The sequence below is a fragment of the Nicotiana tabacum genome, chromosome 19, assembly GCF_000715075.1.
Source record: "Nicotiana tabacum cultivar K326 chromosome 19, ASM71507v2, whole genome shotgun sequence".
In the NCBI taxonomy this organism is placed as follows: Eukaryota; Viridiplantae; Streptophyta; class Magnoliopsida; order Solanales; family Solanaceae; genus Nicotiana; species Nicotiana tabacum.
The window spans coordinates 4,510,484-4,536,645 of NC_134098.1; the positions used below are offsets into that span (position 1 = coordinate 4,510,484).

General features: G+C 38.4%; 3 protein-coding genes across 7 annotated transcripts; 2 read left to right on the forward strand and 1 right to left on the reverse strand.

Annotated features, from left to right (window-relative positions):
* Window positions 1–5,156: 5,156 nt before the first annotated feature.
* LOC107777448 (kirola-like) lies at window positions 5,157–6,344 on the forward strand. Its single transcript, XM_016597468.2, has 2 exons — window positions 5,157–5,369; window positions 5,913–6,344. The coding sequence occupies exons 1-2, from the start codon at window positions 5,183–5,185 to the stop codon at window positions 6,167–6,169; spliced, it is 444 nt and encodes a 147-aa protein (XP_016452954.1). The 5' UTR covers window positions 5,157–5,182; the 3' UTR covers window positions 6,170–6,344.
* Window positions 6,345–7,001: 657 nt separating this feature from the next.
* On the forward strand, window positions 7,002–9,325 carry LOC107777447 (uncharacterized). The gene is made up of 2 exons (XM_016597467.2): window positions 7,002–7,568; window positions 8,564–9,325. Exons 1-2 carry the CDS (start codon window positions 7,454–7,456, stop codon window positions 9,211–9,213), a joined length of 765 nt encoding a protein of 254 aa, XP_016452953.1. The 5' UTR covers window positions 7,002–7,453; the 3' UTR covers window positions 9,214–9,325.
* Window positions 9,326–9,478: 153 nt separating this feature from the next.
* Window positions 9,479–13,244, reverse strand: LOC107777445 (uncharacterized). 5 transcript variants are annotated; one of them, XM_016597463.2, is made up of 5 exons: window positions 11,301–13,244; window positions 10,640–10,872; window positions 10,402–10,553; window positions 10,023–10,144; window positions 9,479–9,925 (listed from the first exon to the last, which is right to left on the reverse strand). In XM_016597463.2, the coding sequence occupies exon 1, from the start codon at window positions 12,596–12,598 to the stop codon at window positions 11,444–11,446; it is 1,155 nt and encodes a 384-aa protein (XP_016452949.1). In that variant the 5' UTR covers window positions 12,599–13,244; the 3' UTR covers window positions 9,479–9,925; window positions 10,023–10,144; window positions 10,402–10,553; window positions 10,640–10,872; window positions 11,301–11,443. The 5 variants fall into 5 exon arrangements, with proteins under 5 accessions (XP_016452949.1, XP_016452951.1, XP_016452952.1 ...); XM_016597465.2 differs by having other exon boundaries at window positions 10,640–10,877; window positions 11,301–13,243; XM_016597466.2 differs by having other exon boundaries at window positions 11,318–13,235.
* Between the last annotated feature and the right edge of the window lie 12,918 nt (window positions 13,245–26,162).

Below are 26,162 nucleotides of genomic sequence, written 5' to 3' on the forward strand. Positions count from 1 at the left end.
GCCATATTCTGATGTGAGCTTTTTTACAATCATTTATTATGAGTTAGCAAGATAAGATTAATATTCATCATAAATTTTTCTGAAGTTTTAATTTTCTAATTCAAATATATTATATTTTTAATGTGGGATACACGCGCATATAAGACTAGTTACATAAAATGAGAAAAAAGAAAGTAATAAATTTTAAAATCGACATTTTAAACGAAGAGCGGAAGAGGATCCTTATTGAATAGAGAGATCAAGAAAGCAGGGGTTTTAATTATTTGACTTTCTTGGCAAAATTTAAAAGCAAAGATTTAATTATTTGACTTTCTTGTACAAAAATGTGAAGTTTGGATCTAGCTACTTGTGTAGTAAGACATTAGGGTTTAATATTGTCACGACCCAAAATCTCACCACACGAGTCGTGATGGCACCTAATCTCTAAGACTAGGTAAGCCGATCTCCATTGCATTTTTGAAGTCATTTTTTTTTTTGAATTAAATAAGTAACCAAAATTAACAGCGGAAATAATTACAATATACAACCTCCCAAGACTGGTAGTACTGAGTCACAAACTCTAACTAAATACATAGAATGATCACGAGGACCGAATATACAATACTGTTTGATTACAAGTTAACAGTGCAATGAAATGAAAGAACTCCAAAGAACTGCGACGACCAAGCAGCTCTACCTTGAATCCTTACGATCCCGCTTTAACTCTGTTCAAGTCCGTTATCTTCAATACCTGGCTCTGCACAAAAATATGCAGAAGTGTAGAGTGAGCACACCACAGCGGTGCCCAGTAAGTGTCAAGACTAATCTCAATGGAGTAGAGACGAGATACAGTCAAGACACTCACTAGTCTAATACCTTGTGCAATATAGCAGTATACAATAGTACTGAAAAATAACTAGCAATGATAACAACAACTCAACCAATGATATGCACAGTAAGACAATAAGATCACCATGTAATATCGCTCAACAATTAATTAATAAAATTACACCCAGTTAAATCAAGTTCTTCAATTAAATATCCTTCACATATAATTCTACCAATTAACTCTCTTTCAAATATAATTTTCCTCAAATAATTATCTTTCAAATACAATTCTTTCATATAATACTTTCTAAATAAAAATCCTTCCAAATAAATATTTTGAATAAAATTCTTCAATTAAAAAGTCACCATGTGACACCTCATTTCATAATCATAAAAATACGGGTCTCGGCCCATTTTTCATATCTCCACGGCACTTTATGCCCATAATTAAATCATTATATTTCCCCGGCATATCTTGCCCTCATTTCATATCTCAACTGCACGGACAACTCACGTGCCAAATATCATTATCATTTAATCACAGCACCTCGTGCCCACATTTCATATCACAACCACAATTCACATGTCAATATCCTCAATGTATATAAGATCCACATGATTAATTTATTTCCACTAAAGTGAGTTTAAAAGTTTTTAAATCAATTAAGAAATCAACAAAGAATTAAATTTACTTTTATAAATCCTTTGGGTGAAGAAAATAACTTTGCACTTATATCAAAGCATCAGATAAACTACTGATTTGGTTGTAAAACTATTTAATTTAAAAATATAATAATAATTTCTTTTATTTAAATCAACTTAATCATCGAAAATCAGTAAGAAAAACCAGAAATATACTTCTTCAGAGTCTCGTGCTAAAAGCTAAAGTCAACACAACACAATTAGGAGCATAAAACACATAATAATAAAGTCAACTAGTATATCACGGAAGAAGACAAGAATTTACATATTAAATGAAATAAAATCACCCAAGGCAAGAACATGAATAAAGAAATATCAACAGGGCACTCCCGAGGTACTGCCTCGTAGTCCCAAATCATAAATAAATTCACAATATCTCATTTACTTATATCACCGCGGGAGCCTTCACATTTAATTTTAAAGAAATCATTTTCCCGAAATAGCATCCCGCGTTTTAGCCACCCTTATCACACCGCATGACTTCTAGTAGTTCCCCTACTAGCCACGCGTTTCAAGCCACCCTTATCTCACCGCATGCGTTTCATCACCCTGACCTTATATCACCGCAATGACTTCTAGTAGTTCCCCTACTAGCCACGTGTTTCAAGCCACTCTTATCTCACCGCATGCGTATCAGTATCACAATATTTCACAAATCGCACCTCAAGTGCCCAAATATCACAGCATAATATAACTTGCACCTCAAGTGCCCAAATATTACAGCATTTCACAAATTGCACATCAAGTGCTCAAATCTTACAACATATCACAGATTGCACATCAGGTACTCAAATCTTACAACATATCACAAATTGCACATCGGGTGCTCAAATCTTACAACATATCACAAATTGCACATTGAATACCCAAATATTATAACTTGCCACATAAATCAATAATACATTATTTTCTACAATAAGGAGCCCACGGCTCGACCATAATGTGCACAAAAATCTTAACAAAATATCCGGAAGTGAACAACTCGACAAAATAATATTTCACATAAAAATCAAGGTGGCAATCATACCAAATCATCATGTAAAAATAATTTCAACAAACAAGGATCTAGGCATGATAAATAGAGGATTTAATAATTGCCAATAATTTCCAATTTGATACATAAGGGCGTATAATTATTTTAATCAATGAAATTTGCACATATAAACCAAGTACGTACTCGTCACCTCGCGTACATGATTTTCAATTATACAATTTTCACGTAATACTCAATGCCTGAGGGGTAATTCCCCCACTCGAGGTTAAGCAAGACACTTACCTCTTTGAAATTATGCCGATATTCTAAAATTACCTTCTTGCTTGAATTGACCTCCGGGCCGTTCAAATCTATCCAAATTAATTATATAACTTCATTAAAATTCATCGAAAATAATTTTGGATAATAATACGTCGACTTAAAAATTTATTCCAAAAAGTCAACAAAAGTCAATGCAGGACCCGCCCCTCGGAACCCAACATGATTTTCATGAAATCCGAACACCATTCCGATACGAGTTCAACCATACCAATTTTATCGAATTCCAATAACAACTCGACTTTCAAATCTTAAATTTTTATTTTTGGAAGATTTTATAAAAATCTTGATTTTTCCTCTATTAAATTCGAATTAAATGATGAATTCAAAAACATAATCATAGAAATTAATCAAAACTGAATAAGAATCACTTACCCCAAACACCCACGCAGAAATCTCTCCAAAAATCTCCTTCTACCGAGCTCCAAATTTGGTTTTGAGTTATGAACTCAAACCCCCGTTTTTGAGACTTTTAATTCTGCCCAGATAGGCCTTCTTCGCGTTCGCGACCATTGCTTTGCGTTCGCGACCTCCTTGTCGCGTTCGCGAAGGCCAATTATTTTTGCCCCATCATTTTCTCTTCGCGTTCGCGAACCCCTCGCCGCGTTCGCGATGATCAGCTGACCAACTCCTTCGCATTCGCGAAGACCAAACGACCTGAGGCCCCAAATCTTCCTTTCTTCTTCGCGTTCGAGTTGCCTGGGCCGCGTTCGCGAAGGCTTGCCTTGCTCCTTCTTTGCGTTCGCGTTCATAGCTTCGCGTTCGTGAAGGAAAATTCATCAGCTCCTCAAATTCCTCTTCGCGAACGCAAGACATCCTTCGCTTTGGTCCAAACAGCTCCAATTTGGTCCGAAATCACTCCGAAACACACCCGAACCCCTCGGTACCCCATCCAATCCTGCTAACCAGTCCTATAACATAACACGGACTCACTCGAGGTTTCAAATCACGCCGAAAATACAAATCGCACCACAAATCGAACGTATGAACTTCCAAAACTTTCAACTTCTAAAACTCGTATCGAAACCTATCAAACCAACCCGGAATGACGTCAAATTTTGCAGGAAAGTCCCAAATAACATAACGGAGATGTTTCAACTCTCGAAATCGCATTCCGAACCCGATATCAAAAAGTCAACCCCCTGGTCAAACTTTTCAAAAATTCGACTTTCACCACTTTAAGCCTAAATTGGCTACATACCTCATATTCACAGTCCGGACACGCTCCTAAGTTCAAAATCACCCAACGGAGCTAACGGAACCGTCGGAACTCCATTCCGTAGTCGTCTTCACATATTTCCGATTACGGTCAAAATCCTAAAACTTAAGCTTCCGTCTTAGGGACTAAGTGTCCCAAATCACTCTGAATCATCCGTAATTCAAACTAGACCACACACGCGGGTCATAATACATATTGCAAGGATGCTCGAAACCTTAAGTCACTGAACGGGGCGTAAATTTTTAAAACGACAAGTCGGGTCGTTACAAATATAATTACAAATAATATTTTAAAAGACGGAATTAAGACTCGTGCTGATGTCAAGTCGACCCTATATATCTAGGGCGGGGAAACTATAATCTCATTAGACTAAGACTCTAATAGGTGGGCAAGCGTCGTGTATTGCATATATGACCAGGATGAATTATTTGAGTTGGTTTGTTCGATATGAATAGGATACTAGGTGCAGATCACGTGAATTTGAGACGTGACATTCACATTTTCTTTTGGTTGCCCTATGCCCAAACTTATCAACTTATAGAGAAAGAAGTTTCTTAATTTAAAGTGCAAAAAAAGAAACTTAGAAAAACTGATGAAAAGTTAACAAAGCCATTTCTGATTATATTTTGCAAATCCTTAAAGGACATTTTTTTGGGGGCTGAAATATAATTCATTTACAATCCTCTCTCACACAATAGGCATATGGCCTTATAGATATTTTAAGGGAAAGGATATTAATTAAACAAATAGATATGACACTCGAAATTGGTCAAGAAAGTCAAATAATTAAAAACCTTGCTTTTAAATTAGCCAAGAGAGTAAAATAATTAATATCCTTGATTTCTTCATCTCGCTATCAATAAGGATCAACTTCGGCTCTTCGTTTGCTAACAAAATAGCCTCCTTAACTAGGGGCAGAGCTAGAGGATGCATGGACTATTTCGCCGAGAAATTATACTATATATACAAGGTCAAAAATATATAATTAGTAATCAATTCAACCTGGACACGCCACTGAAATTTAAAGGGGTCCATAATTTAAAATTTTATAGCTAACTAAAATCTATATAAAGACTACAAGTTCTGAACATTTTCTCACCACTTTCTTTTCAAAACTATTGCTATTCCGAAGAGAAGAAAATATGGGTGTGAAGGGCAAGTTGATTGCTTCATTAGAGGTGAAGAGTGGAGGACACTCTGTTCAGGATATTTTTCACGTTAATACTCATCATATACCCAACATAAGCCCTAGTAAGATCAACCATTTTGAGATTCATGAAGGTCAAATCATAAAGGTTGGTTCGATCGTTAGCTGGAAATACAACGAGGGTAACACACATTTCCCCGCTCTCTTTATATGCATCAATTTTTTTATATTTAGGTGTATTTGATTTTGATGATGTTTGATTACCATAAATATATTCTGAGTAAGACATTTTGCATTAAAAAAAAAGAAGGAAGAAACATAGCTTCTTTAGGCGGAAGTCATTTCCTCTAGGGAAAATTACTACAACTATCTTAACTTTTAACTTTCTTCTACTTGCTCCAATTAACCTTTAGGCGTTACTATTAGTTTTTAGCACTCAAAATTTTATCAAATTAAATTACCTATAAATTTTTAATATTATTACTATTATTATCTTTAATGTATGCTTTCCGTAATATTTCTTTCACTCACCAATCAAATATTAGAAAATATTTTCCAAATATTTTGCAGAACAAAACCTTTTTCATGAAAAATTGCTTCAGTCATACCAAACACATTATAATCAAATCTATAATTTTTTCATGAATGTTTATATCTTTTATGAGGAATTGCACTATTGAACTAGGAGTAACATCTCTTGTATTTTTGAATTTTAATGATTATAGATGGAAAAGAAAAGATTGTTAAGGAAGTGATTGAAGCCTTCGATCATCAGAAGAAATCAATCACTTGGAAAGTGATCGAAGGAGATTTGTTAGAGTTGTATAATTACTTCACTATTATCACATCCAGTGAAGATCAGTGGACTACATGGACATTAGTGTACGAGAAGAAAACTGAAGACACCCCTGAGCCTCTCGATTTCTTGGGTGTAGTCCTTGATTTGACCAAAGATATAGATGCACACCTTCTCAAGAAATAAAAGATCTCTATATATATGTGTATGTATGCGCGCGCGCTCGTATGTGATGAATATTTGGCAAGATTGGCTAGTTTTAGCCACCGTGTGAAATAAATAATATCGTGTTTGGAATTATGTATGTCAGTCTCCTTCTATGAATGTATTTTCAGTGGTCAGTTATGTAAGATATAATGAATTTTCCAAGTTTAATATTTTACCTATAATAATTACAAGATATATTTATTAGTGTGCTTTCTTTTTCAGCCCCTTTTTGTTTTGATTTCTCTAATGGTAATATGGGAATTAATATTTACACAAATAGTCATTGAGGCACTCGAAAGCGACTCGTACAATAAGGGATAGGTCGGGGAAAGTACACAAACAACCAATCTAGGAGTGTTAGTTATTTTGTCCTTAAATTTTAAACTAAAAATCTTAATTTCAAGATATTTGTGACCCAAAAAAAATGAACTAAAAAACTAAAATTCATAACACATTAAGTAATTCCTAAATAACAGCGTTGGGTTTCATAATATGAGAATTGTTCCGCGGTTAGCCAGTTAGGCTCGTAACGCACGTGCTAATTTTGGCTTCCACAATAAAGCACATTATGGTAACGAAAAATGAATAAAGTAGGACTTTTATGCAAAGAAAGAGTAAACAATTTAGGCGAAGGTTGGAGAAATGAAGAACCCCACATTGAAGAATATAGGGAAAAAAATACAAAAGTGGTCGATCTGCTGAAATTAATTGCATTCACTAGCCAAAAAATGTATAAAATATATACATATTTTGAATATAATACGCATATACAACAAACAAAAAAATTGTCAGCTATTATTTTTGGGAGCGGTTAAAATATACATTTCTCCAAGAATGTACCAACTTCTCTCGTGCCAAAAGATACACTTCCAACAATAAAAGAAACTCTCTTCAGCATGCAGGAAGAATACCACAAAGTTACCCAAAGAAACTTCTGCGGGAAAAATTGTTCAATAGGAAACTGCAAATTTTGAACTTCAGGTTTCCTATTGTGGGAGTTTTTCTCATGTTTATTTATTGTACAAGAAAACTATGTAGAGTAAAGAAAAGGTTTAAAAAAACAGGAATGGAAATAAGTTAAGGAATATGTAATTTGGAAGAAAACAGATAAAGCAATTCAAGAAAGTTCTCTTTGAGGAATTTTCTGTGTGTATATATACACACTACAAACTTCATCCTTTCCATCAACAAGAACAAAGAACAAAGGATAAAAGGAAATACTTATTACATATTAGCAAAAAGGAAAGAAAAGAAACACAGGAAATGGGTTCAAAGGGAGCTGCAGTTGCTACACCAACTCCAATATATGAAGATTTTGTGCCAACATCAAAACTGGTTCAAGAAGAACTCTCTGACACTCTTCATCTTAATATTCCAGGTGCTATTCTTTACTCATTCCTGTCATTAATCATCTGTTTCCTCCTCCCACCACTGACGGATTTATACTAGATGTGGATTCAGTAGATCTATCGGAAACAGTCTCTACCTCACACAAGGTAGGGGTGAGGTCTGCGTACACTCCACCCCCCAGATCCCACTCGTGGGAACACACTAGATATGTTGTTGTTGTGGATTCAGTAGATAATATTGCATCTAACTCTCACTATATATATGTAAGTGCTCGCCCGTGTGAGAAACAAGTTGGCACATATATAGAGTAAAACAAACTGAGATAAATTTTGAATTCACCTCCCTCTCCCGCCAAAACGGTGCATGCAATACACTTGCGATAGAATGATTTATAGACTGATCCAGTATTTAAAAGCAGTGGGTGACCTCTCAATATATATTGATACTTTAAATAAAAAATTCTTTAAAATTTCTACAGAACATATATACAGATGACTCCATCTAGTGCACACCGCAACTAGTTACTAGTATATGTTGAATTCACCACTGGTGATATTAACCTTACAACATGATGAGAAATTACAGGGATTCTATAAAATGAAAATTTTGCTATACTGCTATATGAGATTTTTTCCGCTATGCTCAGAATAATGTTAACAATTCTCCAGAAAATGAAAAATTCATAATCGGATGAAGACGCCGCATCTCACAGTAACTTATTCCATGCCTCATGTCAACTAAGATATCTGAGAAGTCATGTACCCACATCAGGCGTGACCGTTGTTATTTTCCTAATAATTTTCATAGTTAACCTTAAAGGGCAGCCCAGTGCACTAAGCTCCCGCTATGCGCGGGGTCTGGGGAAGGGCCGGACCACAAGGGTCTATCGTACACAGTCTTACCCTATATTTCTGCAAGAGGCTATTTCCACGGCAATAGTTAACCTTAAAGATTGAAATTCTATCTTCCGGAACATATTGATTTCATATATGATAACACACTGATGAAGATTGAAATCATCAGGTTTCAAGAAGGAACAGGTGAGGGTTCAACTGACCAAAACGGGAATTCTGAAGATCAGCGGACAAAGGCCGATTGGGCAAAATAAATGGCAGAGGTTTCAGAAGGACTTTCCTGTTGCAGAAAATTGTGACAAAAGTAAAATCAGTGCAAAATTTGAAAACGGCATTCTTCATGTTAAACAGCCAAAACTGATAACTTCAACACTGAAAAAGGACAAGGAATTGCCAGCCTCAGAAGCTGAGAATACCACTGCTAAAAGACAGAAGACCTCTTTAAGAGAGGAATTTACTAAGCAGGATAATGCTGATATTAATAACCCAGCTAAAGAGCCAGCAAAGGAAGAACAAAACAGCACTAGTCCTAAAACCAGTGAGCAAACAGAGGCTAGAAATCTTGGAGAAAAATCACTAGCAGATAAAAGTAGTTCAAGTAGTTCTTACAGTGAATCTGAAAGTGATGAATCGTCTGATGATTCGACAGATGATGAAACAACCGGAAAAGCTAGCTGTTTGGCTGCAAACCTGAAGAAGCCAAGGAAAATGATGAAAATGACTCTTGTTGCTCTGTTGATTCTTGGTATTGGGGTCTATGTCGCCAACATGATGAAGTCTGCGAACAAAGCTGAAGAAATGGATCTAGTTTTTCTGTAGCCCAAAATTGGTTGGGATATTTGCATTTCCTCCCAGCTGACTGTGAATAGAATAACTATTCAATTTCTAAACTGTAATCAATCAATTTGTTTGAATAAATCACAAGTGCTAATGAGGTGAAATGGTCTGCATCTCATGTGTGCTTTCTAAAGGGGAGGGCAAATGACCAAATCCATGTCCTAAGCGTTCATTTAACTCGAAGATAAAGCAGAAAACATGACTGTAAAAGGGAAATGGGATCAGGAAGCAGAGTATCTGCATCTGAGGTCTCTAACCATCTAGCAGCAGTTAAGATATGACAAGAAGAACTCGGGCAGTTCCAGTTAGTCAACTAAAATATGACAAGAACTTACCCGGCTAAATTCATATTAATACAACTTAACTTCCAAAACACTTCAATGTTTCAGAAAATAAATTATAAAAATACTTAAAATAGATGGTAGCTATAATAATCCTTGCCAGCCTCTGTGTTCAAGAGGACACTAAACGTAAGTAACATGCCTCTGCAATCTTCGTCACGGTAGAATTTGCATTCAGGATGATGGATGAATCGGATGGTGTCATTGCAGCTGATGATATAGTTTCTCTAGGCAAATGGCACAACAATTCCATCGAAGAACATGGCTTCTTATTTACATTGAACATGCATTAACCTTTTCAGCACCTATGGACTGTGGAGATGTATATTTAGAGTGAGCCATCTCCTCTTCATCTGCCAAAGGCATGAATACTTAGTTGCATCAGAACCGGTAATAATAGGCCAATCACAGTAGTTGGAACAGGTACATGGTGAAAAATATGAGACGGACCTCTGAATTTTTCTTGACAACCAGAAATGGACAGAGTGAATCCATGCAAGGTTCAGTTTTGATAAGTTCACCTTCCAATTCTGAGAAAACAGCTGAAGGATCATCGGTAAGGAAGGATTTGCCTGAAATGGGAAAAGATGTCAATTTACTGTACAAAAGTGAAATTTTCGATAGTCTTCCAACAGCATTAAAATGTCATTGTTTGTTAATCTCAAGACAAACATCTATCAGCTTGAACAAAGCCTCCTTAACATCGACTTGGCTTGTGTAAAGAAGGCGGAAGAGAATACGAATATTTTGTTAAAGCCATATAAGCAACCTCGGCAACATAATACCTTAAGACTAGTAAAGAGCACTGGAATGCTATTCCTAGATTTACCATGTATCCTGAATGAATGTAAATCCGAGTTCAAGTAGAAATCTTCCCAGGACTTTCTAAGCGGCAAACCCTCTCTTGACATTAATGCAGCCTTCTCAAGATCTTCAACCTCATCGTTAATAGCCAAAACAATTTGATAACAAGTCTAAAATCTGAAAAGCAATAAAACATCAGTCAACATAGATGTGTGTGATGCCGAATGGGGGAAAGAAAAGCGTTGAAGCTTAAGAATACAAACCTCGGTTGGTCATCTCAGTTTAAAATGGTAACACGGCCTGTAAGCATTCCCTTCATTGGGCGCTTGCTCATGCTTTGTGCAGTGAAGACCAGAACAGAGTCATTTGTTTTGTGCGACTGACATCCATAATTCGAGGCTTAACACCGCATCCATAACATTAAACCCATTCTTCCGCTGTAAAAGCTTCTCCGGGAGTTTTACTACTTTGCTGATTTCCTCTGTAAAAGGAATAACTGCACTAGTATATAGCGAACTTGTTAGCCTTGTATTCTAGTCGAAATTTTCTTATCTCTAAAGTCGCATTGTATTCTAGTCGAAAGTTTTCTAATATCTAAAGTCACATTGTGTTCTAGTCGAAGTTTTCTTAGCTCTAAAGTCAGAGAAGAGTATTGTTTCCTGGAGAAGAATATACCAGCACCATGCTTCACTCCGTCATGGAGAAAGAAGCTACTCATCTGACAGGAAGCTGTTATTGATTCTCAAAATGATAGAAAATGATAACACCTGACGACTACTAAACACCACTGAAAAAACTATTCTTAGACTTATGATGTGTATAGATAAGAAAACTCACATCATTTGTCATATTAAGAGTGAAATAAAATATGATATCCAAGATAAAGTAGAGTGGAATAACAATCAAATATTAGAACTGATGTACCTCCTCAATAAGCTTACTTGGACGTTCTAACTGCCATTCTTTCACCTTCTGCATTTCCATTAGATACGATTTCCTTTGCAGAGGTAAAAGGAAATTACATCATAATGATAAATATAGCTGAATAAACCAAGTGAAATAAATATTCACTTTTTACTTCCCGAGTGAAACTGTGGTATCATCCCCACTTGTGAGAATTCACTGGGTTTGTTGTTGTTGTTGAGTGAGTGAAACTGTGGTATCATGTTAAGCAAAGAAGGATCCTCGGCGATAAGGTGTATAAGTAACTTTGCTGTAGCTGCATCAAATGAGAAGCCCCTTCCAGTCATTTCCTTCAAAAGAGTTGCCATTTCACTAGTTCTGCGAAACTTGAGAAATCCTCGAACAATAATATTGTACGTGGCATTATCTGGAGAACAACCATTATCTTCCATTTTTTTAAGCATATCTTTAGCTTCATCTAACAACCCTTCTAGACAAAACCCATTTATTATCATATTGTAAGTTATCACATTGGGAGACCATCCAATTAAAGAAAGCTTCTCAAAAATAGCTCGAGCTTTGTCGACCTTACCATTTCTACATAATCCGTCAATTACAATACCGTAAAGTTCAATATCAGTATATTCTTTCTTTCTTTCCAACTCATGAAAAAGCAATAAAGCTTTCTCAACAAGCCCATTCTGAAAATAACCACCAAGCAAAATGACATTAGTGCATATATTAGGTTTGAGCCCTGTAGATAGCATCTCAGCAAAGAATTTTTCAACAAAGTCAGTTCTTCCAACTTCAAATAGACCTTGCAAGATAGTACTGTATGTAACAATGTTAGGTTTCGGTCCATTTCGACAAATTACACGAAACAAATGCATGGCTTCATCCAATTTCTTTTTCTTACAGTATCCATTAATTAATATGTTATAGCTAATAATGGTAGGCTCGATGATCTTATCTATCATGGAATCGAAAAGTCTCCTTGCTCTATCCATTTGACTGGGCAAGCAATATCCATCAATTATCACATTGTAGGTGACCACATTAGGCTCTAAGCCTTTTTCAATCATGTGTCTCATTACCTCATCGGCATCTTCAACTTTCCCTTCTTTGCATAATCCATCTGTTACAATGGCCAAAGTGCGCACATTTGGATAAATATTAAGATTTACCATTTCAAAGAACAAAGGCCTAACCTTTTCCCACTTACCAAACTTACAGAGACCATCAATCAACGAATTATATGTCCAGAGGAATGCCTTTTTGTTACAAATCTCTTCAAAAAGGCTAACTGCGGCATCTAACATTCTATCTTTCCATAGGGCCTAGTGCTTCCTTGTTCCATTACCCGTGCCAAATCGAAAGTTTTTTTGAGTATGGCCACTTTTGCTAAGCCCATTCATGACTGTGGAATACATGAATTCGTTCGGCTCACAAATATTCTCTCTCACCAACTTTTTGAACAAGTTAACTGCATCTTTTATCTTATTTTCCGCAAAGAGTCCCCTTAGTAAGGTGCTAAATGTGACAACATTAAATGGAATCATTCTTCAAGTAAATGGCTAACACCGAAAATCCGCAATCAGTACGATGCATTAGGCAATAGCTGTTAATCACGATACACAAGATGTAATCACTGATTGGGATATTAGATTTCAGCATTTGTCGAAAAAGGGGAACAACAGCAGAGTAATGCTTCATATTTACCATAGTCTTTAATAATTTCGAGAAGCTAAAAACAGAAGGAAGAGGCTGAGTTCTGACCATTCGATGGAAGAGACTCATAGCATCATCTAAACACTTACGTTCTCAATATTGCTATGAGATGAATAATATCTGATTGGAATTGCCGAAACAGAATGGGAATTAGCAAAGAAGGAGATAAAGGGAATAATACCATTGGAAGAGTAACGAAGCAGAGAAATTGTCGTCATCTGATTGCAATTGCTGAAGAGAAATTCGGTTTGCCCTAATTTGAGTTTATATTGTCAGGTAGGTCTATTTTGATCCCTCAAGTATAGTACTAAGCATATTCAGTCCCTTAAATTTTCTAAACTGGAGCACCTTTAGTGTCACTGACACAATATGTTCAAAAACTAACGGTGTTACCCAACTCTTATTCATGAAGCAAATCTTCTGCTCTGAATCAAAACGTTTCCTCTCATTTTATTGGATAACGCAGATTATCACTTTAATTACTCATTTTTAGATAATATCTTCTAAAATTTTGACCTTGAAAATATCTCATTATGTGTCAGTTTTCAATGAGAAAATAACACTGTATAGCCGTTGTAAAAATAAATATATAAAATTTATATATTTTTTGTATATATATATATATATATACAAATTATACAAATTTTATATATTTTTTTCGTTACCAGATGTAAATAGTATATATATATATATATATATATATATATATATATACATACAAAAATTATACAAATTTTATATATTTTTTTCGTTACCAGATGTAAATAGTTTCTGGCACGGACTAAAAGTGATAATACAACCTGGTTATTCGTTTGCTTCAATAATATGCTTAGAGCATCTCCAACCCTTCCTCGTTTCTCCATAACGGGGGCAATTTTTGCCATAATGGAGCTCCAATGCTCCCTCATTATTGCCTCCAAAATGGGGATGAATAGTATTACTCCAAATATGATGTGACACTATTCATCTCCTCCATTACTATTCATGATTATTTTATTATTATTTTTATTATTTAACTCTTTTAATTTATCTCTTTATATATACCTAATAATGTTTATGTAATATCTTTATAATATTAATTTTTCATCTTAACTTTGGCGTATAATTTTGATAAATTAATTTTCGTGCATTTATTATTTTTATGTAAAATTGTAAGCTAATTTTATTATAAGTTATAATTATACAAAAAATGTATAATCATCTCAAAAAAATGAATGGTGCAAATATAAAATATTAGATGTTGCTAAAATTGAAAGGTGCGAATATAAAATATTAGATGCTGCTAAAATTGAAAAGTGAAAATTGAAAATATATTAAGTAAAAATACATTAAAATTGGAAATACATGAAAATTGAAAATACACTAAATTAAAATATATAAAAATTGAAACTACGGTAAATAACACAATAACTTAGTAGGGAGGTATGTCGTTTTCAGATACACCAACATGATAATAGAGGATGAACATGATCTTAATGCACTAATTCAAGATGATTGGGAATGTCCACCTCCAACGGTAGAAATGGTAGTAGATGAAAATCATTGATTTGAGCAATTTTTAGCTCGACACAAAAAAATTAAGGACAAAGATGCTCAATTTGCACTTCGTAATGCATTAATAGATCATTTATAGGAGCATACTAGAGGTGGAAGTTGAATATTTATGTAATATTTAATATGAATTTTACCATAATATAATATGTATTGAATTATCTCGTATCTCAATGATTTCACTTTTGTTTGAATTATCCTTTAATATATATAATCTATAATATTTGCTTATAAATTATATTATTTAAAAAATTATGGTATAAAATAATTTTATATTAAATTATATGTGATGAATATGTAAAAAAGAAAAAAAAGATAGATTTTCTTTAATAGAAATAAGAAAATAAAATTTAAATAAAGATAATAATATAATATTGAAGAGAGAGAAGAATATAAAATAGAATATTCTTTTTTGGAGTAAAAAATGGAGTAATAGTTGGAGTAACTTTACTCCATTTTGGAGGAGAAAATGTAGGCAAGAGTTGGAGATGGCCTTAGTTGCACTTACTATCTAAAACAATCATTATCGACTACTCTCTTAAGCTATCTTATTGTTTGAAATTAGAATACAATGATATATATTTTTCGGCTATTATTTTTGCAGCGGCTATACAGTGTCATTTTCTCATTGAAAACTGGCACATAAGGGGATATTTTCAAGGTCAAAATTTTAGAAGACATTATCTAAAAATGAAGAATTAAAGTGATAATTTGTGTTATCCAATAAAAGAAGAGGAAACGTTTTGATTCAGAGCAGAAGATTTGCTTCATGAATCAGAGTTGGGTAACACCATTAATTTTTGAACATATTGTGTCAATGAGACTAAAGGTGCTCCACTTTAGCATACTTAAGGGACTAAATATGCTCAAGATTATATTTGAAGGACCAAAATAGACCTATCCTCAAAGATAAGGGACAATATTGGTCAAAAACTCCCCTAATTTGTTTGTGCTACGGATGAAATACATTTTTGTTCACGTGACATGTTCTTAAAATAAACCTTTATTTCATTAATTTTTAAATTTAATACTATTTGTATGTAATCAATTTTTTTTCAGGCTGAATTTGTGAAAAAACTTGGCCATTATTTAAGTTGAATTTCTTTTTATTTAGCTAAAAGTAATAGAGCTTCAGCCAATTCTTTTTATAGATTTGGCACAAAAACAATATGTGGTTTTAAAACAAATTATGATTGCATCCGAAGAAGAAATACAAAAATATAAAGTCGAAACTCCATTATTTGGATAACAAGATAATTGGTTAGAATAACATTGTATACGGTTAAAATCGGGCCCACCCGATTTTATTATTTGACCGAAACCGAGAGATTGCATCGAAAGAAGGCCTCGTAACGGAACAGACTAAATCACGAGGACAAGGTACCAAGTTCAGAACCGAGGTACCTGTCGAGATCGAGGTTAGTAGCGATCGAAGACAAATGAAACAGACATTGAGCAAGATCGAAGATAGCATAGTAACAGAAAGGCGAGATATTTGTGACTGGTCGAGGATTACGGCATAAATCTCGGCAATTGATCGAGGATTATGGCGTAAATCTCGGAACGGATTAAATCAAAAATGGTTAATTAGCTAATCATGGAATTTCCTTCTATAATTAGAATTATACCATAAGTAGAATTCATCTACTATATAAATGAGGATTCTAATCATTTTGTAGGATATGGTTGATAGATATAAAAAGCAATATAATTCTCTTTCTCGTTTATACTATTGTTCATCAGCTTGCTATACTTTAATTGTTCTGGCATCAACCAGTTCGAGAGTATCCAAACTCGAGGGCTGAGTTCCATTCTAACACCGGTTTGCTTTACTTTATTGTTAATTTTTATTACACATCCTCACATTTATCAATTGGTATTAGGTGAAATCACGTGTCCTTAGAACCATATTATAAGTTTAATTGTTATCCAATTTTAAAGGGTAAACAATTTGGCGCCCACCGTGGGGCTAAGGATAATAGTAATTGCTTAATACTGATTCCGATAACACACACTGCTTTACACTTGTTCTCGTAAGAATTTTTGTTTTCGAGATAAACATGTCAAACTCACAAGCAGCGCCTACACATGGTGACAACGGCCTCAGATTTCACGGAAAAATGACAATATAGCCGCTCTTAGGATCGAGGCGCCTCATGCTGACCTCGAGGGAGCACCAATTACAAATCTCGTCGATGTCATTTCACATGTCGCCCTAAATGCAAATTTGGGCTTTGATCCCGAAGGCAGCATACGCAGAGAAGTTCGATCAGGTGGTCGAGATACGCAGGGCGGAGAAGATGATGGAGTTAGCCTCCAGTTGATATTCGAAATGTTACAGGATCAACAAGCCGCTATAGCACAACTGCAAAATCAGCACCGAACACCTAGTAGGATCGAACCAGAAGTCTTCCACAGGGTCGAGCCTGTGACAGAAAGGTTGAATGCCAACGAATTGGGGACTGACCCTGCCATTATTAAAATACTCGAGGAGCTCACTAAACGGATTGAATCGGGAGAAAAGAAAATCGAGGCAAATGATAAAAAAGTAGAGACATACAACTCCCGGGTTGACCAAATACCGGGGGCACAGCCGATTCTAAAGGGTATAGATTCGTACAGAAGCCTTTCCCTCCAAGTGCGGCACCGAGACCCATTCCGAACAAATTTCGAATGCCAGAAATTCCTAACTATAATGGGACTACCGACCCTAATGAGCATGTCACTTCTTATACATGTGCAATAAAAGGGAATGACTTGGAAGACGATGAGATTGAATCTGTTCTACTGAAGAAATTTGGAGAAACCTTGTCAAAATGAGCAATGATATGGTACCACAATTTACCGCCTAATTCCATCGACTCATTCGCCATGCTTGCAGACTCTTTCGTAAAGGCACATGCCAGGGCAATAAAGGTTGCGACTAGGAAGTCGGACCTCTTCAAGGTGAAACAAAAAGACAACGAAATGTTGAGGGAATTCATATCTCGGTTCCAGATGGAACGCATGAAACTACTTCCAGTCACAGATGATTAGGTTGTTCAAGCCTTTACTCAAGGTTCGAACGAACGAAGTTCGGTGGCATCACGACAGCTAAAGAAGAATTTAATTGAATATCATGCGGTAACCTGGGCCGATGTACATAATCGGTACCAGTCAAAGATCAGGGGCGAGGATGATCAATTGGGGACCCCTTCCGGTTCCGCTTATCCGAACAGGCCCATCGGCAGAACTCAAAGGGATATCGACAGAGAACCCCGGTCAAGCAGAGATCGGTATCAACCATACAACGAAGATCGTAGAAACAGCGGCCCAGGACACAATCCTATCCGAAACGATCGAAGGAACGATCGAAGATAGAGCTCTCGAGGGCTCATGAGTAAAAGTGGCTTCGATAAACACGCCAATTCCACAGAAGCACCACGATTATCAGAATACAACTTTAGCATCGATGCATCAGGTATTGTGCCAGCCATTGAGAGGATCAAAGATACTAGATGGCCCAGACCCCTACAAACCGATCCATCCAAAAGGAACCCTAATCAAATATGCAAATACCATGGTACACATGGTCATAAAACCAAAGACTGTAGACAACTAAGGGAGGAGGTGGCCCGTCTATTCAACGAGGGTCACCTTCGAGAATTCTTGAGCGATCGAGATAAAAACGATTTCAGAGACAGGGATGCAAATAGGAAAAACAAGCAGGAAGAACCACATCACGTGATTCACATGATCATTGGCGGGGTCGATATTCCACAAAGGCACGTGTTCAAACACACTAAAGTATCAATCACCAGGGAAAACCGAACTTGAGACTATGTGCCAGAAGGCACTTTATCATTCAATGATGAGGAAGCAGAAGGGATCTCACAACCCCACAATGATGCTTTGGTAATCTCTATCCTTATGAATAAAATTCAGGTTAAACGTGTTTTATTGATCCAGGAAGTTCGGCCAATATTATTCGATCGAGGGTCGTGGAGCAGCTCGGCCTACAAGATCAGATCGTACCCACAGCTCGGGTTCTCAATGGCTTCAACATGGCGAGTGAAACAACTAAAGGTGAAATCATCCTACCAGTAAATGTAGCCGGAACTATTCAAGAAACAAAGTTCCATGTGATCGAGGGTGATATGAGATACAACGCACTGCTCGGAAGACCATGGATTCACAACATGAGGGCGGTCCCCTCAACCCTTCACCAAATGATGAAGTTTTCCCAACATCGGATGGAGTAAAAATGGTGTATGGGGAACAGCATGCTGCCAAAGAAATGTTCGCGGTCGATGAAGTAACACCGGTATCGGCACTTTCATCGACAAAGAGATCGGAGTCCAAAGGAAAACAGGAGGCTAAATAGCAACCACAGCTACCAGCCTCGACTCGGTTGGAGAAGCAGGGAACAGACGAGGACGATGACTATTGGATCCCTCGATCCTTCATAATTCCAAAGGATTCCGACGTCACCAAATCGATAGTCGAAGAGTTGGAGCAAGTCATACTTATCGAGCATCCACCCGATCGAAAGGTATACCTGGGTATGGGGTTAACCCCCGAGCTCAGGAAAAAACTCATTAAATTTATTATCAATAACATGGATTGTTTTGCTTGGTCCCACCTAGATATGACAGGGATCCCGCCGGAGGTCACTACACATCGACTAAGCTTGGACCCGAAGTTCCGCCGAGTAAAACAAAAGAGAAGGCCCCAGTCCGAGGTAAAACATGCATTCATCAAGGACGAGGTAACCAAACTTCTCTAAATAAGATCTATTCGGGAAGTAAAATATCCCGAATGGTTAGCAAACGTAGTCATAGTCCCTAAAAAGGGAAATAAACTTAGAATATGCGTAGACTATAAAGATTTAAACAAAGCATGTCCTAAAGACTCTTTTCCTCTGCCGAATATCGACCGCATGATCGATGCCACGGCCGGCCATGAGATTCTTAGTTTTCTCGATGCCTATTCCGGGTACAATCAAATACAAATGAACCCGGAGGATCAGGAAAAGACTTCGTTCATCACTAAGTATGGTACCTATTGTTATAATGTAATGTCGTTTGGACTAAAATATACTGGTGCCACTTATCAACGCTTAGTAAATCGAATGTTCGAAGAACAAATAGGTAAATCAATGGAGGTTTATATTGACGATATGCTAGTTAAGTCCCTCCGAGCAGATGACCATTTGACACATTTGCAGAAGACCTTCGATATACTAAGGAAATACAACATGAAGCTCAATCCGGAGAAATGTGCATTCGGGGTCGGCTCGGACGAGTTTCTCGGCTTTATGGTATCAAATCGGGGGATAGAAATCAACCCCGATAAGATCAAGGCAATTGAAGATATCATAGTCGTGGACAATGTTAAGGTCGTACAAAGATTAACAGGGCGCATAGCCGCCCTAAGCCGATTCATCTCGAGGTCCTCACATAGAAGTCACAGGTTCTTCCCACTGCTCAGAAAGAAGAACAGTTTTGCATGGACCCCGGAATGCCAACGAGCATTGTAAGAATTAAAGTGGTACCTCTCAAACCCGCCACTTCTTCATACTCCGAAAGCGAACGAACGACTCTACTTGTACTTAGCAGTCTCAGAAATCGCGGTAAGTGGGGTCCTAGTTCGAGAAGAACAAGGTACGCAAGTTCCTGTTTACTATGTTAGTCGAACTTTAGGTGAGGTCAAAACCCGATACCCACACTTAGAAAAATTAGCGTTTGCCCTAATAAGCGCCTCTAGGAAATTAAAATCATATTTTCAGTGTCACCCGATCTGTGTGGTGACTACTTATCCCGCTCGCAATATTTTGCGTAAGCCCGAACTTTTAGGCTGATTGGCCAAATGGGCCATCAAGATCAGTGGATACGATATTGAGTATCGACCCCGAACGACCATCAAGTCTCAAATCTTAGCGGACTTCTTGGCCGACTTTACGCCAGCCCTCGTACCGAGGTCGAAAAGGAACTATTATTAAAGTCGGGTACATCATCGGGGGTGTGGACCCTCTTCACAGACGGCACTTTGAATGTGAAGGGGTCTGGGCTAGGCATCGTTTTGAAGCCGCCCACGGGTAATACAATTAGATAAGCTATCAAAAATTCCAAGTTAACTAAAAATGAGGCAGAGTATGAGGCCATGATTGCAGATCTCGAGCTAGCTAAAGGTTTGGGAGCAGAAGTCATCGAGGCCAAATGTGACTCCCTGCTTGTGGTAAACCAAGTCAACAGAACTTTCGAGGTTCGAGAAGATCAAATACAAAGGTACTTGGAAAAATTACAGGTGACTCTACATCGGTTTAAAGAATGGACCTTACAGCATATGCCTCGAGAACAAAACAGCGAGGCCGATGCCCTTGCAAATTTGGGGTCATCAGTCGAAGACGACGAGATTAGCTCGGGGACTGTCCTACAACTTTCAAGGTCAGTAATCGAAGAAGGCCACGCCGAAATCAACTCCACAAGTCTGACCTGGGATTGGAGGAACAAATATATCAAGTACCTAAAGAACGGGAATCTTCCATCGGATCCTAAAGAATCGAGGACTCTACGTACGAAGGTCACACGATTCACACTGGCCGAAGATGGAACACTATATAGAAGGATGTTCGATGGACCATTGACAATATGTTTTGGACCAGGAGATACCAACTACGTCCTACGAGAAATCCACAAGGGCACCTGCAGAAATCATTCTGGTGCCGAATCATTGATTCACAAAGTCATCAGAGTAGGATACTATTGGGCCGATATGGAAAAGGATACAAAAGAGTTTGTTCAAAAGTGCGACAAATGTCAAAGGTATGCGTCGATGATTCACCAGCCCAGAGAGCAACTACACTCGGTCTTATCCCCATGGTCATTTATGAAATAGGGAATGGATATCATCGGCCCTCTACCATCGGCCCCAGGTAAAGCTAAATTTATTTTATTTATGACTGACTAATTCTCTAAGTGGGTTGAAGCGTAGGCTTTCGAAAAAATTAGAGAGAAAGAAGTCATAGACTTCATATGGGACCACATTATATGTCGATTCGGGATGCCTGCTGAGATCGTATGCGACAATGAAAAGCAGTTCGTCGGCAGCAAAGTGACAAAATTTCTCAAAGATCACAAAATAAAGAGGATCCTGTCGATGCCATATCATCCTAGTGGGAACGGACAGGTCGAATCGACAAACAAAACCATCATTCAAAATCTGAAGAAAAGATTGAACAACGCTAAGGGAAAATGGAGAGAAATATTGCCCGAAGTCCTTTGGGTGTATCGAACAATGTCAAAATCTAGTACGGGGGCAACACCGTTTTCTTTAGTATATGGCGCCGAAGCTCTGATCCCGGTTGAAGTCGGGGAACCCAGCGTCAGGTTTCGATATGCAACGGAATAGTCAAATCACAAGGCTATGAATACAAACCTCGAATTGCTAGATGAAAAATGGGAAGCCGCCCTCGTTCGAATGGCCACACAGAAACAACGGATCAAAAGGTACTATAATCGAAGAGCCAATCTTCGACACTTCAAAATCGGGGACTTGGTTCTGAGGAAGGTCACCCTCAATACTCGAAACCCAAATGAAGGAAAACTTGGCCCGAACTGGGAGGGACCGTACCATGTCCTCGATATCATCGGAAAAGGATCATACAAACTTGGCACGATGAATGGCGAACAATTACCAAACAATTGGAACATATCACTCCTCAAACGATATTACTGCTAAGGTACGACCTCCACCATTTTCGTTTATATTTTATACTAACCATTTGCAGGTGTTTGATCGAAGACATCAAAGGATTCTTCAAACACAAAGTCCTTAGGTCTGAAAGCACGTGTTGCACTCTTTTTCCCTTAGACCGATTTTTGTCCCAAATGGGTTTTTCCGGCGAGGTTTTTAATGAGGCAACCATTGTTCATGCTAACTTAGAGCAATTCAACAGCATCCGAGGCTCCTTTACAATTAACCTCGAATACTGGGGGTATCACCCTCGAATAGTTACAAGGAAAATACTTCGTGCTGACAGGGTCTCGATAGGTAAATTTTGTAAGGGTCAAATGGTCGAACGAGCCATGCACATGTAGATTACTCGAGCCCTAATGGAAAACATGTAATCATGTTAATCTATTGAAAAAAGTATTTTTCCTTGCCAGATATTTCATGCCTTAGAGAAATTTTTACTTTACAATGTCGTGCTTGTGATCTATTGTGGAAACTGGCTTAAGGGCCGGTCACAACTAAAGTTCGAACAATTGACCCCGCACTCGGGGAGTGCCATCCAAAAAATCGACATGATCGAATTACTAAAACCTCGAGATCGTAAGACCTTAAAAAGGCAACCCTCGATTTTATAAGCCACGGCCACCCCCACTCGGGGACTGATACTTCGAACAAGTTCGAAGTATAACAGGGGAACAAGCCCAAAAGGCGAATCTTAAGTTAAAGGCTTTGGTCAAATTAACACGGTTCGGAGACGTCTGATTTTCATTATAAAACAGGCCTTCAAATATTTTCATAAACCGGTTAAAAAGGCTACCCTCGGCTGAATTACTAAGGGTCTCAATAATATCGACCCTCGAAAACCCTAATGGGTACAAAGTCGTTCGAACTCTCGAACAAATTCTTTTTTTTATGCTAAGGCATTACGAAACAAAAGGTCTCGATAGTATAGACCCTTGAAAACCTTAATGGGTACGGAACCGTCCGAACTCTCAAGCAAATCCCTTATTTTATTCTAAGGCACAACAAACTTTATATGATTAAACAATAAATTTTTCAAGCCGAAAAGGGGGAGAAAACCATTCTTTTTACTATGGCCGTATCGGCCTAATTCAAGAGCCTAAAGGGCTATTTTATTTTTGAGTTCGAGAAATCATCCTCACTCAATTAAAACCTAAGGGTCACCCTACTCCGAGTTCGAGCAAGTACTCACTCGATTATAAAAACTACACTAGTCCGGCTTCAATCAAATTGCCTAAGCCTCGAGCTTATGAACAAGATTTTCATAAGGCATGAATGAAACAAAATTTTCACAAGGCAGAAAATGAAATAAAGACAAGTCGGAAAGGAAAGAGATCTTTATATATACGAGAATATTTACAAGGTTCGATCAGGATCTTACACAAAAGATCAAAAGTGAAAAATCCTAAGATTCCTCATTTTCTCCATCGAGCCCCCCCTCCCCCGCTCTCGGACCCGCTCTTGCTCTTGGCATCATTATCATCATCGAAGGAGGCCAGTGCTCCAGTATCATCTTCACGCTCCCTAGCCTTTATTATCTCGTTGGTAAGATCGAAACCTCGAGCGTAGATCTCCTCGAGGGTTTCCCTCCGAGATTGGCATTTGGCGAGTTCAGCAATCCAATGTGCTCGAGTTTGAGCGGTCTCGGCTGCCTCTCTCGCTTGGACTTGAGCGGCTTTAGCATCGGCCCAGTAGACGGCCACGATCGCATCTGCCTCGGATTTTGCATTTTCGGCTTCAGATTTGGCCTTTGCAAGTTCGGAAGCCAACCGAGCCTCAAGCTCCTCTATTTTCTTTGCTTGGGACGAGCTCTTCTCCTTCATTACTTGAAGCTGACTTTCGACCGATGACAATTAGGCTCGAGTAGTCTCTTTTTCTGCAGCAAAGCGGTCCATACCTTCTTTCCACCCCAAGGACTTCGCCTTTATCATATTGACCTCCTCGCGGAACTGCTCAATCTTTTCGACCTTCTGCTGCAGCTGTGAGATTGAAATGTTAGCTACCATTCCCGAATTAAGCCCATGAGCTTTTAAGATTTTCATTACCTGCTCCATCACGTCAGTCTGATCTTGGTGAGCCTTGGCCAACTCGGCTCGGAGGTCCTTGGTCTCCTCTTCTTTTTGCCCACAGAGAAGTCTAAGGGCATTTCTCTCCTCTGTGAGCCCTCGGAGGTCGGCCTCATATCGATTCAACTCAGCTCGAGACCGAGAAAATGCTTCTCGATGAAGCGCTGAGGCCTATGCAGAAAGAAGAAAAAAAGTTAGACAGGAAGAGAAAAATGAACACAAGGGTAATACCAACAAGGGGAGTTAAGGCTTACCCGGTTTAGAGCTTGTTGTGCTTTATTGAAAAGGCTCGATGCCTCTCCCGAGTCCTTCCTCGAGACCTCCAAGTCGCTCAGGCCAGTAGCATCTTCGACCCCAGTAAAATAATCACGGAAGGTGTCCTCCCTTCCGTGGGTTCCTTCGATGGAGAGGGTCTTCAAGGCTCGAGCCTCTTGAATAATCTCCTCGGAAAACGAGGGGAGCAGCGGGGAGCCTCCAATTTCTATTGCCCCAAATGGATCACTTGGGTCATTCTCTCCATCTCGGGGGGCCTCGAGATCAGCCCATACAACCGTACCCACTGTTGGCTCATTATGGTGGGAGGCATCTTCAATCCTCGATGACTCGAGGACTTCGCCCAAGTTTCTTCCCGAGACACCCTCATCTCAAGATGGGGTCTTTGCAGCCTTCACCGATTCAGTGGCCTTTGGGTCCTCGGTGCTCATTTTCACTCGAGCCACCAGCCTGAAGTCGTCTTCTTCCTCTTCTTCGTCTTCCTCCTTTAGACGCCGAACAGAGTCTTCGGTCAGAAGGATGATGTTCTTCTCCGGCTTACGAGCCGCCTTCTTCTTAGGTTCTGGATCCTCGGAGGTTGAGGTCTTTTTCCTCTTTTTGTCCTTCCCCGGTTTCAGTGCCAGGATCGATGTCTCCTCCTCACCAGATAAGGGCCTCATGACAGCATCTTTGCCAAGGCCTGTATGAAAGGAAATTAAGTAAGAAATGCTTTAACAAAATCATCAAAGACGTGGAAAAGGGGCTTACCATGAGTTTTGGCCTCCCATCGACCCTTTGATAAATCGCACCATGAGCGCTCATCATACGAAGAGGTCGAGGCCAGGTCCCAAACCCAACTCTTGAGGTTAGGAATTGCCCCGGGCATCCAAGCGATCGCTACATCACGGAAAATGATGTCGATGAGAAAAAGCAAAGGAGCAAAACAATAAATAGGAGCTAACAGTGGGATTGTACTTACGCTTCATATTCCATTTCTCGAGAAATGGAATCTTCTCGACCGGTGGGCGTTGCCCCTGTGGATGGCAAGATGTGGGAAGCGAGGCTCAGATGGTTCGGGCACATGCGGAGGAGAAGCTTTGATTCTCCGGTGAGGAGGTATGAGTGATTGGATGTGGTGGGTACGAGAAGAGGTAGATGGCGGCCTAAGAAGTATTGGGGAGAGGTGATCAGGCAGGACATGGCACAACTGCGGATTTTCGAGGACATGGCCCTTGATAGGAAGGTCTGGAGGTCAAACATTAGGGTTGTAGACTAGGGGGTAGTCGAGCTTTTCCTACTTCATACCGGGGGTGAGGCGGGGTTGGATAGGGTTGATCTTAGACGGCTTGTGGTTAATATTGAGTCCACACTATCCTTTCTATTTTTCTTAGCCCTGGGCCTTAATTACCGGTTACTGTTATTGCATGTCATCTATTTTTGATTTTTATGCTTCTGTTACTATTTCTACGGTTTATGCTGACGTTACTGATGAATTGTCTCTTCTTGTTTTATTCCCGTCTTCCTGAGCCGAGGGTCTATCGAAAATACCTTT